General features: G+C 35.1%; 1 protein-coding gene across 5 annotated transcripts in view; it reads right to left on the bottom strand.

The window, feature by feature from the left end:
• The window catches only part of OXR1 (oxidation resistance 1), a 550,155-nt gene that overhangs the window by 27,270 nt on the left and 507,672 nt on the right, over positions 1-15,213 (bottom strand). For all 5 annotated transcript variants that reach the window (XM_070382170.1, XM_070382171.1, XM_070382172.1 and 2 more), the window contains 2 exons: positions 14,696-14,864; positions 10,072-10,234 (listed from right to left, as the gene is read on the bottom strand). In XM_070382170.1, coding sequence (XP_070238271.1) covers positions 10,072-10,234; positions 14,696-14,864 — 332 coding nt within the window. The remainder of the gene's footprint in view (positions 1-10,071; positions 10,235-14,695; positions 14,865-15,213) is intronic.

Below are 15,213 nucleotides of genomic sequence, written 5' to 3'. Positions count from 1 at the left end.
ACAGACTTCATGTATATGTGGAATTTAAAACAAAGAATGAAGTTCATAGATACAAGAGAACAGACTGGTGGTTGCCACTGGGGGGATGCTGGGGTGGGCAAAATGAATGAAGGGGGCCAAATTATAAAATATAAATAGGTCATAAGAACTGTATAGTCAACATGGAGACTATGGTTAATACTGCAACACATATTTGAAAGTTGCTAAGAGAGTAGATGACATCAGCCTTATGGCAGAAAGTAAAGAAGAACTAAAGAGCCTCTTGATGAAAGTGAAAGAGGAGAGTGAAAAAGTTGGCTTAAAGCTCAACATTCAGAAAATGAAGATCATGGCATCCGGTCCCATCACTTCATGGCAAATAGATGGGGAAACAGTGGAAACAGTGGCTGACTTTATTTTTCTGGACTCCAAAATCACTGCAGATGGTGACTGCAGCCATGAAATTAAAAGACGCTTACTCCTTGGAAGGAAAGTTATGACCAACCTAGATAGCATCTTCAAAAGCAGAGATGTTACTTTGTCTACAAAGATCCGTCTAGTCAAGGCTATGGTTTTTCCAGTAGTCATGTATGGATGTGAGTTGGACTATAAAGAAGGCTGAGTGCTGAAGAACTGATGCTTTTGAACTGTGGTGTTGGAGAAGACTCTTGAGAGTCCCTTGGACTGCAAGGAGATCCAACCAGTCCATTCTAAAGGATATCAGTCCTGGGTGTTCTTTGGAAGGAATGATGTTGAAGCTGAAACTCCAATATTTTGGCCACCTGATGCGGAGAGCTGACTCATTTGAAAAGACCCTGATGCTGGGAAAGATTGAGGGCAGGAGGAGAGGGGGATGACAGAGGCTGAGATGGTTGGATGGCATCACCAACTCAATGGACATGGGTTTGGGTGGACTCCGGGAGTTGGTGATGGACAGGGAGGCCTGGCATGCTGTGGTTCATGGGGTCACAAAGAGTCGGACACGACTGAGTAACTGAACTGAACTGAACTGAAGAGAGTAGATTTTAAAAATATTTTATCACAAAATTTTAAGTATGTATTAACTAGATTTACTGTGGTGACCATTTCATAATATGTGCAAATGTGAAGTCATAATGTGATACATCTGACACTAATAAGTTATATGTCATTTACACCTCAATTAAAAAAGAAAAACCAACCGTCTAAGCTATTTTAAGTGTGATTTTTTATTTCTTGAAGCCAAATGCTTCCTAATTAATGAATGTAATACCTACCTAGCATACATAAAATGAGCTCAGTAAATCTCCTTTCTATCCCTTCTTTTTTCATATTACTCAGAAAACGTAATGCCAGGTCATTTAAATTTTGCTAGATACCCCAGAGCTTGAAGGAGATACCAATTTAGCATTACAAAAGTAAAATGACAGACTATAAAAATGAAGCACTTTTAAAAAACATATTTTAATTTTAAAAATCATAAAACAGTCATTCATTATTCATCCCTTCTCACAACATAAATTAAGTAACATTTTGGATTTTTAATGGAAATTTTACAGCCTACAGCTTTTGGCTACCAGCTGAGGATGAATATTAATAAAGAAATCAAAGCACTGTTCAAAACTTTCCAGAGATAGTTAACATCCACAGCTAATATTAGTAATAGTTAAAACAGATCATAATTACTCTTGCATGCTAAAAGCTAATATGAAAACATTTAATAGCCTAGAACCAGAGACCTACTCTACAGCACAGTACTAAACACATACTTCAGAATTTGCTAAGAAGGTTAATTTTATGTTGTGTTATTACAAAATAATAAGAGATGAGAAACTTCTGGAGATGGCCAATGTTTATGGTAAAGGTTGTGGTGATGCCTACATGGGTGTATTTGTTGTTCAGTTGTTCAGTCGTGTCCGACTCTTTGCAACCCCATGAACTGCAGCATGCCAGGCTTCCCCGTCCTTCACCATCTTCTGGAGTTTGCTCAAACTCATGTCCACTGAATGGGGGATGCCATCCAACCATCTAGTGCTCTGTCACTTCCTTCTCTTGCCCTCCATCTTACCCAGCATCAGGGTCTTTTCCAATGAGTCTGTTCTTTGCATCAGGTGGCCAAAGTATTGGAGTTTCAGCTTCAGCATCAGTCCTTCCAATGAATATTCAGGACTGACTTCCTGTAGCATTGACTGGTTTGATCTCCTTGTAGTCCAAGGGACTCTCAAGAGTCTTCCTCAGCACCACAGTTCAAAAGCATCAATTCTTCCAGGCTCAGCCTTCTTTACGGTCTAACTCTCACATCCACACATGAATATTGGAAAAACTATAGAGCTATGACCAGACAGACCTTTGTTGGCAAAGTGATATCTCTGCTTTTTAATATGCTGTCTAGGTTTGTCGTAACTTTTTTTCCAAGGAGCAAGTGTCTTTTAATTTTGTGGCTGTAATCACTGTCCACCGTGATTTTGGAGTCCAAGAAAATAAAATCTGTTACTGTTTTCGCTTTTCCCCCATCTATTTGCAGTAAGTGATAGGACTGGATAATGATCTTAGTTTTTTGAATTTTGAGTTTTAAGTCAGCTTTTCACTCTCCTCTTTCACCTTCATCAAGAGGCTCTTTAGTTCCTCCTTGCTTTCTGCCATAAGGGTGATGTCATCTGCCTATCTGAGGTTATTCATATTTTTCCTAGAAATCTTGATTCCAGCTTGTGCTTCATCCAGTCCGGCATTTCGCATGCTGTACTCTGCATATAAGTGACACAAGCAGGGTGGCTATATACATACTCCTTTTCCAATTTTGAACTAATTAGTTGTTCTATGTCTGGTTCTAAATGCTGCTTAGGGCTTTCCTCATAGCTCAGTTCGTAAAGAATCTGCCTGCATTGCAGGAGACCCCGGTTCAATTCCTGGGTCAGGAAAATCCACTGGAGAAGGGATAGGCTACCACTCCAGTATTCTTGGGCTTCCCTTGTGGCGCAGCTGGTAAAGAATTCGCCTGCAATGTGGGAGATTTGGGTTCAATCCCTGGGTTGGGAAGATCCCCTGGGGAAGGGAAAGGCTACCCACTCCAGTATTCTGGCCTAGAGAATTCCATGGACTGTGTAGTCCATGGGGTCCCAAAGAGTCAGACATAACTGAGCCACTTTCACTCTGACTTTTCTTGATCTGCGTACAGGTTTCTCAGGAGGCAGGTAAGGTGGCCTGGTATTCCCATCTCTTTAAGAATTTTCCAGTTTGCTGTGATCCACAAGTCAAAGGCTTTGGTGTAGTCAATGAAGCAGAAGTAGATGCTTTTCTCATGATCCAACAGATGTTGGCAATTTGCTCTGGTTCGTTTGCCTTTTCTAAATCCAGCTTGTACGACTGGAAGTTCTGTTTATGTACTGTTGAAGTCTAGCTTGAAAGATTTTGAGCATAATCTTGCTGGCATGTTAAAAGAGTCCAATTGTACAGTAATTTGAATATTCTTTGGTGATGCCTTTCTTTGGGATTGGAATGAATGGACCTTTTCCAGGCTTGTGGCCACTGCTGAGTTTTCCAAATCTGCTGGCATAATGAGTACAGCACTTTAACAGCTTCATCTTTTAAGACTTGAAATAGTTCAGCTGGAATTCTATCACCTCCACTAGCTTTGTTCATAGTAATGCTTCATAACACCCACTTGACTTCATACTCTAGAAGTCTGGATCTAGGTGAGTGACCACACCATCATGGTTATCAAGGTCATAAAGACCTTTTTGTATAGTTCTGTGTTTCCTTGCCATCTCTTCATCATCTTTTCTGCTTCTGTTAGATTCTTGCTGTTTCTGTCCTTTATTATGGCCATCTTTGCATGAAATGTTCCCTTGGTATTTCCAATTTTCTTGAAGAGATTCTCTAGTCTTTCCCATTCTATTGTTTTCCTCTATTTCTTTGCATTGTTCACTTAAGGCTGTCTTCTCTCTCCCTGCTATTCTCTGGAACCCTGTATTCAGATATCTTTCCCTTTATCCTTTTCTTTTCACTTCTCTTCTTTTCTCAGCTATTTATAATGCCTCCTCAGAAAACCACTATTCCTTCTTGCATTTCTTTTCCTTAGGGATGGTTTCGGCTGCCTTCTGTACAATGTTATGAACCTCCATTTATAGTTTTTCAGGCACTCTGTCTAGCAGATTTAATCCTTTGAATCTACTTGTCACCCTCACTGTGTAATTGTTATGTGATCTGCTTTAGGTCATACCTGAAAGGTCTAGTTGTTTTCCCTACTTTCTTCAATTTAAGCCTGAATTTTGCATGGATGTATATTTGTCTCCAAACTCAAGTTGTATATATTAAATATGAACAGTTTTTTGTATATCAATCATACCTCAATAAAGAAGTCTAAAAATAATCAATATGGAAATATTACACAAGACAATTTGTGTAACTCATGTTTTTAATGTTTTTGATTTACAAAAGTTTCAGATTTACTGAATTTCTTTTGGTGTTATGATTTATAATCCTATGTGATTCAATTTGTTTACAAAAGTATATTCATTTTAATTACTTTTATGTGATAAATGTGACCTCTATTTAGTGACTCAGAGATAGAGACTACTTTTATTTTGAACAAAATCAATTCTGTATGGATTTTGCTGACTAGGCTGAGAAGAGATCAGGAATTTTGCTTTGTTTTACATATTGACTCAGTTTTAATTTTGGCACTACTTGCTACTTTAATTAAACACACACACACACAAACCATGTCCTTAAGAAAATGAACACCAGAATACTCACTGTCTGGTAGCTTAAGAAGTAAAATACTAACCACTCCTGAAACTGTTGGTTCTTAAAGTTCAACAATATGAAACTGTTAAGTCTTCTCTGAGAAATGTAATAAAACACCATAGCAATAACTTAATGACAAATAAGAAAACAGAACTGATTCCACATGGTAATTATCACATCCAGGTGGAAAACCAAATCACTGAAGATATAATAAATTTTACAGCCTAAATTGCTACGGTTAGGTTAAATATTTTAAAATGTTTATAAAATTAACCACTAAAAATTAATGTCAAAATGGGAAAATCCTATAAATGATTTACAAAATTACATCAGAAAGCAAATTCTAAAATATTTGACATAATTACAAAACCTTTGTACAGGTTTATTTGATAAGTAACCAATAAATTTACATCTATGCATATGTGCTAAGTCACATCAGTCATGTTTGACTCTGTGACCCTATGGACCATGGCCCACCAGGCTCCTCTGTCCATGGGATTCTCCAGGCAAGAATACTGGAGTGGGTTGCCACACCCTCCTCCAGGGGATCTTCCCGACCCAGGGATTGAACCACATCTCCTGTGTCTCCTGCACTGGCAAGAAGGTTCTTTACCAGTAGTGCCACCTTTATATTTTTACTTAAATGAAAGCTTGGATCGTTTGAGAAAATGTGAGTAATGTCAAGCACATAAAAATGGAGAAGTCATATTAGAAATCAAAAACTCAATGTAAGATATTTTTGTCAATAATTAGGCAAGTGTGAGAAGTGAAAAGTAAACCAGAATAATTTTCTTCACTACTGTAGCATCACTTTTACTTCATGATCAGGAATTTTAAAAGGTTTTTTTAATGTATATCAGATGAATTACGATAATGCAAAATTCACATGAATCTTAAAAATGAAACAGGCTTTGGGATTTCTGTGGTGGCCCAGTGGCTAAAACTCTGTGCTTCCAATGCAGGGGGCCCAGGTTCCATCCCTGGTCACAGAACTATATGCCACATGCTGGGATGATGACTCAAACAGCAAATTGTAAAAATTCACTCATATTATGTGTATTTTAAACATTTTTATCACCTGTGAAGAAATGTGAAGAACTGTAGAAAAGGATTATAAATGAAATGAGTTGATAAAGCTGAGTGGTACATGCAAATTCACGATACTGTTAATCTCTGTATGTATGTATTAATCAATAAAAGCACAATCATCAGCAAGTAATAAGAGGTCAACAGGTATCTTTTCCCACCTTCACCTCAGGATCTTCCTTACACTGTTGAAATGCCATTAGTGTGTTTTCAATGAAAATTCATAAAAACAATCCCCATGAAAAAGGAATATTTCTCACAAAATTGCAAAAGCCCACATAATACAGTTTCCTCAGTATACATGCTTTACTGATTTCTGGAACTGAGTACTGAAGAAAAACAGAGAAGACTCTACCAATTGTAGAAATTATTCTACTTCAGCTGCAAGGTAGGGCTACTGAATTACCAACAGCAGAAGAATTTATTCTTAAGATACTCAAGACAGTATGGTTAAAAAGAAACAATGGTGAGGTAAGCTGATGTATTATGCTAACTGTATTTATACTAACAACTAAATTTGAACAAAGTGTACATATTAAATAACATTAATCCAACACACATCTTGAGTTACACATGTAGTATTTCTTAGATTTCTTCTCCAAGTATTCAGAAATCTTAGTTCTGATGTATCATAAAGGGTTATTACTGCTAACAATCTTAAAATACAATTATCTTTTCTCTTTGCTAGCAAAGGTAGGTTTCTGTGGCCCTCACCTCTTACTGCCCTTTGAGGTAGTAAGTTCCCTATCACTAAATATGCTAGAGTATAATCAAGAATGATGTAAAATGAGAGAGGCTGAACTGTCAGTTAATTTCAACTCTAAGAGTCTATGGCTTTATGATAAAATATTTACTACAAGTGACATAAGAACTTATTTTAGACCAACTGTTAACAAGTACAAGTTATATTTATTATTTAATCTATGTCCAAATGTATTCACTAATGCTGTATTTACAAAGGGTTAATTATATGACTGCACTGTCATATAATCTGCACTGCTCAGCAGATAGAACAGTGTATGAAACCCATAAAACCCTGCCCTCTTGGTACTTACATAGGTAGGGGGAAGGTAAAGGGGAATAGGAAGGGAGAACAGAAAAGAAGTTGAGAAGGTAAGTTTATCATAGGCAAACGTTCCCCAATGTACAAATTTCATGTCAGCATGAAATAACTTCATAACAAATTCATCTTAAATTCTAAGTCACCTATTCTCTACACCTAGGTAGAAATTTTGAGTTTTTCTTATTTTATGTATGTTCTCTAGTCAAATTTCCTTTTTAAAATTGATCTTTATTTAGAGGATGATTGCTTTACAATGTCGTGTTGGTTTCTGTCATACAAAACTGGGGATCAGCCATAAGTATACATATATCCCCTCTCTCCTAAACTTCCCTCCTGCCCCTATAATTTGTCAGAGACGACTGGGTCGAGCTCCCTGTGTTATACAGCAACTTCCCACTAGCTATCTAATTTGCACATGACAGTGTATGTATGTAATGTTACTCTCTCCATTTGTCCCACCCTATCCTTCCCCTGCTGTGTCCACAAGTAGGTTCTCTACGCCTGCATCTCTACGCCTGCCCTGCAAGTAGGCAAGTGGGTTCATCAGTACCATTTTTCTAGAATCTATATGTATGCATTAATATATAACATTTTGTTTTTCTCTGACTTACTTCACTCTGTGTAACAGGCATGAGGTTCATTCACCTCAAATTCCCTTTTAAAACATCCTTTAAACATTTAAAATACTTTTTATGTTTTCTTACATTTGCTCAAACCCATAGAATGTACAGCACCAAGAGTGAACTCTAAGGTAAAGAACAGACTTTTGATGGGGAAAAAAAAAAAAACAAAAAACAGCAGCTTTTTATGTACTTGGTAGCTATCAGGCACTAGACCAATACTGTACAAGAGAAATACAACGCAAGACATATGCAATTATAAATTTTCTAGTGGCCACATTAAAAAAAAAAGTTAAATCAATTTTAATATATTTACTTAATCCAATATATCCAAAACATTATCATTTCAACATTTCAACATTATCATTTCAACATAATGAATGTAAGATTTAATGATATCTTACATTTTTTTCTTTCAGTTCTGAATCTTTAAAAACCAGCATATTTTTTATATTTACAGATTATCTCTATTTGGACTAGCCATATTTCCTTGCTCAACAGCTGTGTACAAGCAGTGAGGGGCTATTGTATTTACAGGAATTAGCATATTTAACTACATCTGAATGCAGATACCAGATTTTCACAGGCAATACCTGATCTTATTTATGAGATCATATTGAGATTTTATGAAATTTATAGCTTAAAATAATTCATATATCTAAGTTGTTCAAAACATATCTAAAAGTCATCCAATACTGAATCAAGTATTGATTTTTATGTTTAATCAAAATTAAACAATTAAAAATTCAGTTCCTTAGTGGCATCAGCCACATTTCAAGTATTCAATAGCCACATGTCACTAGTGGCTACTCTATTAGACAGTGCAGCAAAATGTTTCTAGATAACACAGCAGAAAGTTTCTAAAATTTAATTTTTTATCAATTTTTTTTATCATCTTCTTTTTATTTGAATCAATTCTAGTTGAAAACAGGTGAGAAAACTTTTTCTTTAGAAATTATAATCTGCAGAGTTGTCCATAAGAATTAAGATGGTCCCTTTTAAATAAAAAGTTTATACTCAAAAAATTGGTACTAAAGTCTGTTATTTCCAAAATTAAGTGTTTCAATCTCAAAAGAGAGAAAACTGTCAATTCTCTGACTTGATTGAAAATACTGCCATCTACCTTGCCACCCAAGTTAGTACTTCACCATCATCTGACACTATATCCTGTTTTATTAGCTAGGTAATACCTTTTTAAAACACTTTATTTTATCCCTTTCCATTCTACCTTTGTTTGTTACTGCTTTAGTATAGGTTTACATCCTTGACCACCTGGGCAATTTTAAAAGTCTTCTAAATCTAAGTTGTAAATACACAGGGATTGTTTTGCATATGCCAACACCCAAGTAAATCATCACCCAGAATAAAATACAGACTACCTCCAGTACTCTATAAAGTTCCCTCCTGAGCCTAGACAACCCCTAAACTCCCAGAAACAGGTAGTCTGGTGGACTTTTGACTAGTTTTGCCCTTTTGAATTTTATGTAAATGGAATTGTATAATATATAGTCCTTTCATGTCTGGCTTGGCTTCTTTTATTCTGTGAGACTCATCCACATTGTTGTACCAACAGAACCTTTTTGTTGCTTCATTATTTGGAATTTTATAAATATTCCAAATTTTTTTTTTATCCAATAACCTGCAGACAGGCATTCAGGTTGTTTCCAGTTCATGGCTATTGTGAAAGCTGGTAGGGAGATTCCTCCATTATATCGTAGTCACAATAGAAACTGATGCTGAATGTACTACACGGAACGGACTGAGGCACATACAAAATCAGGTGTGCATTTTAAACAAAAGACATGCCATGTATACCTTTAATCATTATACATGTTAAGTACATATACACCACATTAATCACACAAACAATCACGAACAACACCAGATGGATAACAAAATTTGATTCAGTTTATTATCACATTTTAGCATCTGCTCTGTATTTTCTAATGCATGAAGAGGTGAATCCAGGGAACCATAACAAAAGAAAGACCAGATACATCACTCTATCAATCCCACATGACAAAGCATGTAAAATCATAATACACAATTTTAAAAGATAGATCTAAGAGGGGTTAAAAAAAGTTGTTTAGTGTCAATTTGACCATTTATACAAGCTCAGTATATTTGAGAAGAGCATAAAACTTTCATTACTTTGTAAAATTAGCATCAGCTTATTTTCTTTGCATATTGCTAAAACTCATGTCAAGATAATGCTTGGATATGAGCTTAGAAGGAGTGCTAATTTGCATAAATGTGTTAAATAACTGCTATGCCTCCTCCATGCAGGAGATAACACTAAAGTGAATTAGATCTGCAATAAATGTTTTATGAAAATTAGTATAACAGTGATTATTCCTAAAGTTCATTCAATAAAAGGCATTTTGCTGATGATAGGTTGCTTCTCTAGCATTTTAAAGCAAAAGGGAAATGAATAAACCAAAGTTACTAATCAGATTTATTCAATAAACACATATATACAAGGACAGTGAACCTTTAAAATATTACTCACTTAAAGATCACTTGAACTTTGCCAACTCTAAAACTATATATTCATACAAAGAAAAAAGATAAATGAAAACTTCACATTTTCCCCCTTACCTCCCATTCTCTAGCTGCTGCTTCATTAGTAGAATCCTCACTTGTTTCAGATTCTTCAATCTTTTTTACTACTATAAATCCAGGTTCTTTGGTATATTCACCAGTATCTTCTGCATATGTTTCTGGACTCCACTGAATGAAGAAGGCATACAAGTGGTCTGTCCTGTTAGAATGAGTGATTATGAATTAATACATCTGCTATTCTGAGTTGTTAGCAAGAATTTAAAAATTATTTTTGTTAAACAGCTTCACAAAACTTGAAGACTTAAAATATACAAAATATTACATACACTATTCTTTATTTAAAAATAAAACAAAGCCGACTACCAAGAAGACATTAACTTAAACTTCTGGGGCTGTGTTCTGTCAAGCTCCTAACTACACTAGGATTTTCTTCAGCCTGGTTTTGACTAGCTCAGATGCTGTTCATGGCAACATTTCTTTTCATGAAGGAAACTTGACAATGGGAAGGAAAACCGAACTCACCATTTTAACCTCAATCACACAATGATCTAATTATCTGAAATACAACTAACAACTTACTCTAATTACCTATTTTGAAACCTGACCACTATACAGGTTTTTCCCAGGTTAACAGAAATTTAATATTTTTAACTTTTATGTTCCTTCTTTCAGTTTTGTTTACTAAAGCCTAAATCCCTGAAATAAAAATTATCTGAAGGGTCAGATGTGCATTTCAAACATCTATGCTTTATTGGCTTTAATTGGTATGGATAACTGAAAAGTGATTATAAAACTCTCTACTTTACTCAGCCATTAAAAAGAATACATTTAAATCGGTTCTAATGAGGTGGATGAAACTGGAACCTATTATACAGAGTGAAGGAAGCCAGAAAGAAAAACACCAATACAGTATACTAACACATATATATGGAAATTAGAAAGATGGTAATGATAACCCGGTATGTGAGACAGCAAAAGAGACACAGATGTATAGAACAGTCTTTTGGACTCTGTGGGAGAGGGCAAGGGTGGGATGATTTGGGAGAATGACATTGAAACATGTATAATATCATATGTGAAATGAATCACCAGTCCAGGTTCGATGCATGATACAGGATGCTCGGGGCTTGTGCACTGGGATGACCCAGAGGGATGGTATGGGAAGGGAACTGGGAGGGGGGGTTTCAGGATGGGGAAACATGTGTACACCCGTGGCGGATTCATGTTGATGTATGGCAAAACTAATGCAATACTGTAAAGTAATTAGCCTCCAATTAAAATAAATAAATTTATATTAAATAAAAACTCTCTACTAACATATAGCAATCAATAATCACTGTCCTGGACATTGTTTGCAATAAAATAAATTTTTAATAGTGTCATTTGTTATGTGGCAACTAATGCTTTAAAAAGGTGTTAAGCATCATCTTTCAGATAATTTGTCTCTATGAAGCAATTTTTTTCATAAAATCCTAAAATACAATAAAGTTCAAAATTCTAATAAAACTAATTTTTAATGAACATTAGCGAAGGTGCAAGGTCAATATTAAAATGGAAAATTCCATGCAAAAATTAAAACAAAGCCAACACTAAGGAGAAAAATAAATCCTTATGTTATAATAGGGTTATAATTATAGGATTATATATATATTATATATATAATTATAAATATAATATGTTATAATCCTAAGATATAATAGGGTTGAATATTTCATTGTAATCATCTTGCTATCACTGGCAAATCAGAGTATCTGGCTCTTTGCCTTTCATGTACTCATAAATTATGCAAATCACAGCATATTTTTAAATTATTCTAATCACATTTTGTTGAACGCACAGATTGTACTGTATATTTAGGTGAGGTGGGAGAGAAAAGAATTTTATTATTATATTCTTGAAAGTAAGTCTTCAGAGGAACATATAAAGCCTTTCCAAGAGGTATACAGACATTTAAGATAGATCTAAGGGAATCAATCTTTTTCTCTTCCGTTTCCATATGGTAATCTTCACTCCTACTCATCTTCTTGAGAACAGTGTGGTTAAGATATCTTACAGATTGTTTCTTCTCTGCTTTCACTAAAGTACCATCCTCACTCATCCAGAATTTTACAATGGTACGTGTCTTTATAGTCAAAAAACTTCCAGTATAAAGACTTCCAGGTTGCCTAAAGTTGGTATTGAGACAGGGAAAGATTTTAAAAACTGGGTAATAAGTCCTTTTGCATATCAGGTGGTTTCTAATTCACTAATTTCCACAAAACTGAATGAAGCTATTCAAATGATGGTTATTAAAAATAATTTTGATGAAAGATGATTAATTTTAGAATATAAACAAACACGTTTAAAGAACTGACTGACATTATAATAAAACTTCTCAGTTTCATAGACATTTTTATGAACAAAGCTTTTTAGTACTTATAGAAAAAGAAAAAAGGGAGGGGGCAGAATTGAGCCACTGAGTCTTATCATTTCAATGAACAATATTCATCAATGGATACATAAACTAATTGGGGGAAAGCCCTAACTATTTTATTAAGACATTTCCTGTATTTTACATTTTGTGTGTTAATAGCTATGTATGATAAATTATAATTCATGTTGCTTTGATCAACTGTTCATTAGTAATAATTTTAATGATAAAATGTTATTCTGGGTTTAATTAATATTTGGAATAATGTAGGTGTTGAAAGACAATTTTCTCTTGGATTTCTGCATGTCTTACTGGCAGAGGCACTGTGTACCTGTGTTCAGCACTACCTTTTCATGTAAGTTTGCACAGAAAACAAAGCATAGCATGGTTTTAGAAGGCAGAAATATTCAGTATCTTGTGGTGGAAGTTTAGTCGCTACGTTGTGTCTGACTCTTCTGTGAACCTATGGACTGTAGCCCACCAGGCTCCTCTGTCCATGGGATTTCCCAGGCAAGAATACTGAAGTGAGCTGCCGTTTCCTTCTCAAGGGGATGTTCGTGACCCAGGGATTGAACACGTGTCTCCAGCTTGGCAGATGGATTGATTCTTTACCACTGAGCCACTTGGAAAGCCCATTAGTATCTTACTCTGGATCAAAGGGAAACCATGCTTACTGTACATTATAGAAATTTTAGGTTCCCTAAACTTACGGTTCCTCTTCTTTAACATAACCCATGGCACATGCAGCTGTCACTTGGCCTTCTTCACACCCAACAGTGGGAACTGAAGCTCAAAGAACTCATACAAGTGCTAGAGCTGTGACTACTGCTGTTGTGACTCTTCTGCCAGAACTCATTAAACTGAGGCAGGCCAACTTGTTAACAAGTAGGGTGAGCCTTAGATCCTTTACTCTTCTGAGAATAATCAGAAAATTTTTAGTATGTGTAATGTCAGTACACACAGTGCATGCATGTTCAGTCGCTTTAGTCATGTCTGACTCTTTGTGACCGTATGGACTGTAGCCTGCCAGGCTCCTCTGTCCATGGGGATTCTCCAGGCAAGAATACTGGAGTGGGTTGCCATGCCCTTCTCCAGGGGATCTTCTGACCAAGGTATCGAATCAGCATCTCATGTCTCCTGCATTGGCAGGTGGGTTCTTTAACACTAGCACCACCTGGGAAGCCCCAGATAAATGTGTAAGTATATGCAATTTGTTGCAAAAAATGTAAAAAGGAATAAAAATGTACTACTTTATAATAAGATTCTATGAGGAAGTATAATTGAAATATAAATTCAAAGAGAAAAGTAGTGATGCAAATTTTAACTGTTTTAGAAGAGCACATTCAAGTAGTGTTTAAATGTATAATCTAATCATAAAGGGCAAACTGTTCCATTATCTAAATCCTACTGGATATATTTAATAGATAAATGTAAGTTTTAACTTAGAATGTCATTATTTATGATACAGTGAACTTAAAATGTCAGTATTTACAATACAGTGATAACAGACATCCTTTACAAATATTGCTCAATCGTAATATGAGAAATTTCACTGTGCAGTGAGTATAAAAAATAATTTGAAGACCAGATCCTTTTAGTAGCTAATTTAATGCTATGTATACAGCAAGCATTTATAATAGAAAGGATTCGATGAAATTTTTAAAAAAGAAATTATACACAGGGAGTTTGGGATGGACATGTACACACTGCTATATTTAAAATGGATAACCAACACAGACCTTCTGTATAGTACATGGAACTCTGCTCAATGTTATGTGGCATCCTGAACGGGAGGGGAGTCTGGGGAAGAATGGATACATGCATATGTATGGCTGAGTCCCTTTGCTGTTCACCTGAAACTATCACAACAGTGATAACTGGCTATACCAGTTAACAAAATACAAAGTAAAAAAAAAAAAAGAAATTGTATCATTTCCTGCCTTGAGGTGGGGCTGTACCAGTTAATATTTTAATGAACCTTCTTGATCTAAAACATTTTAACTATGACTGTTTACTAGTAACACGAGGTATATGTTCATATTTTTTGCATTAAACCACAAAGGGGACTAAAATTAAAAGTGGGGTAAATTAAAGAGTATAAAAGAGGAGCTAATTGATTTTGAACACATTTAATGTCAGGTTTTAATCATAAACTATTTCAGTACTTTGCTACTGGTGTGAACTGTTATATAAAATAATTTCAACTCAAGGAATCTCAATGTTTTCCAGATTTTGTTGTTATTGTTTTACCTTTCTTGTGGCACAGCAAACCAATATTCATGTTTCTTATCTCTCTGTGCATACTGCTGCATTGTTGCACTTGCTTGAGATACAAATGTTTTCCTCATAGGTTTTCTGACTCTGAGACATAAGAACTTATGCAATCGATGCCTTCTCTTTTCTTTTAAAAGTGCAGAACCTAGAATTGAGATAGAGTGTTTATTCAATTCCCATACACCATGTTTGAATAATTAAAAAAAATTTAGACTAAGTAATGTTTATCTCTAAACTTTTGACAAATAATTACAGAATAAAACGTTACTTTACTGAAAGGTGAATTCTCTTAAGTAGCTTGTATATTTTTCCATCAAAAGTGACAAGTATAGCAAGACTAATAAACTAACACCCGACTTATGAACTGATATTATATCTAAGGGTATTAGGAAAAAATGTGGAAGATCCAGAAATTCTGGTTAAATTTTTCTAACAACCACACTAAAGTAATTATTCATACACATACATATACAATATTCTGCATACTCTCTATC

The sequence above is a fragment of the Bos mutus genome, chromosome 14 (assembly GCF_027580195.1).
Source record: "Bos mutus isolate GX-2022 chromosome 14, NWIPB_WYAK_1.1, whole genome shotgun sequence".
NCBI lineage: Eukaryota > Metazoa > Chordata > Mammalia > Artiodactyla > Bovidae > Bos > Bos mutus.
This window is presented reverse-complemented; position numbering and strand designations above follow the sequence as displayed.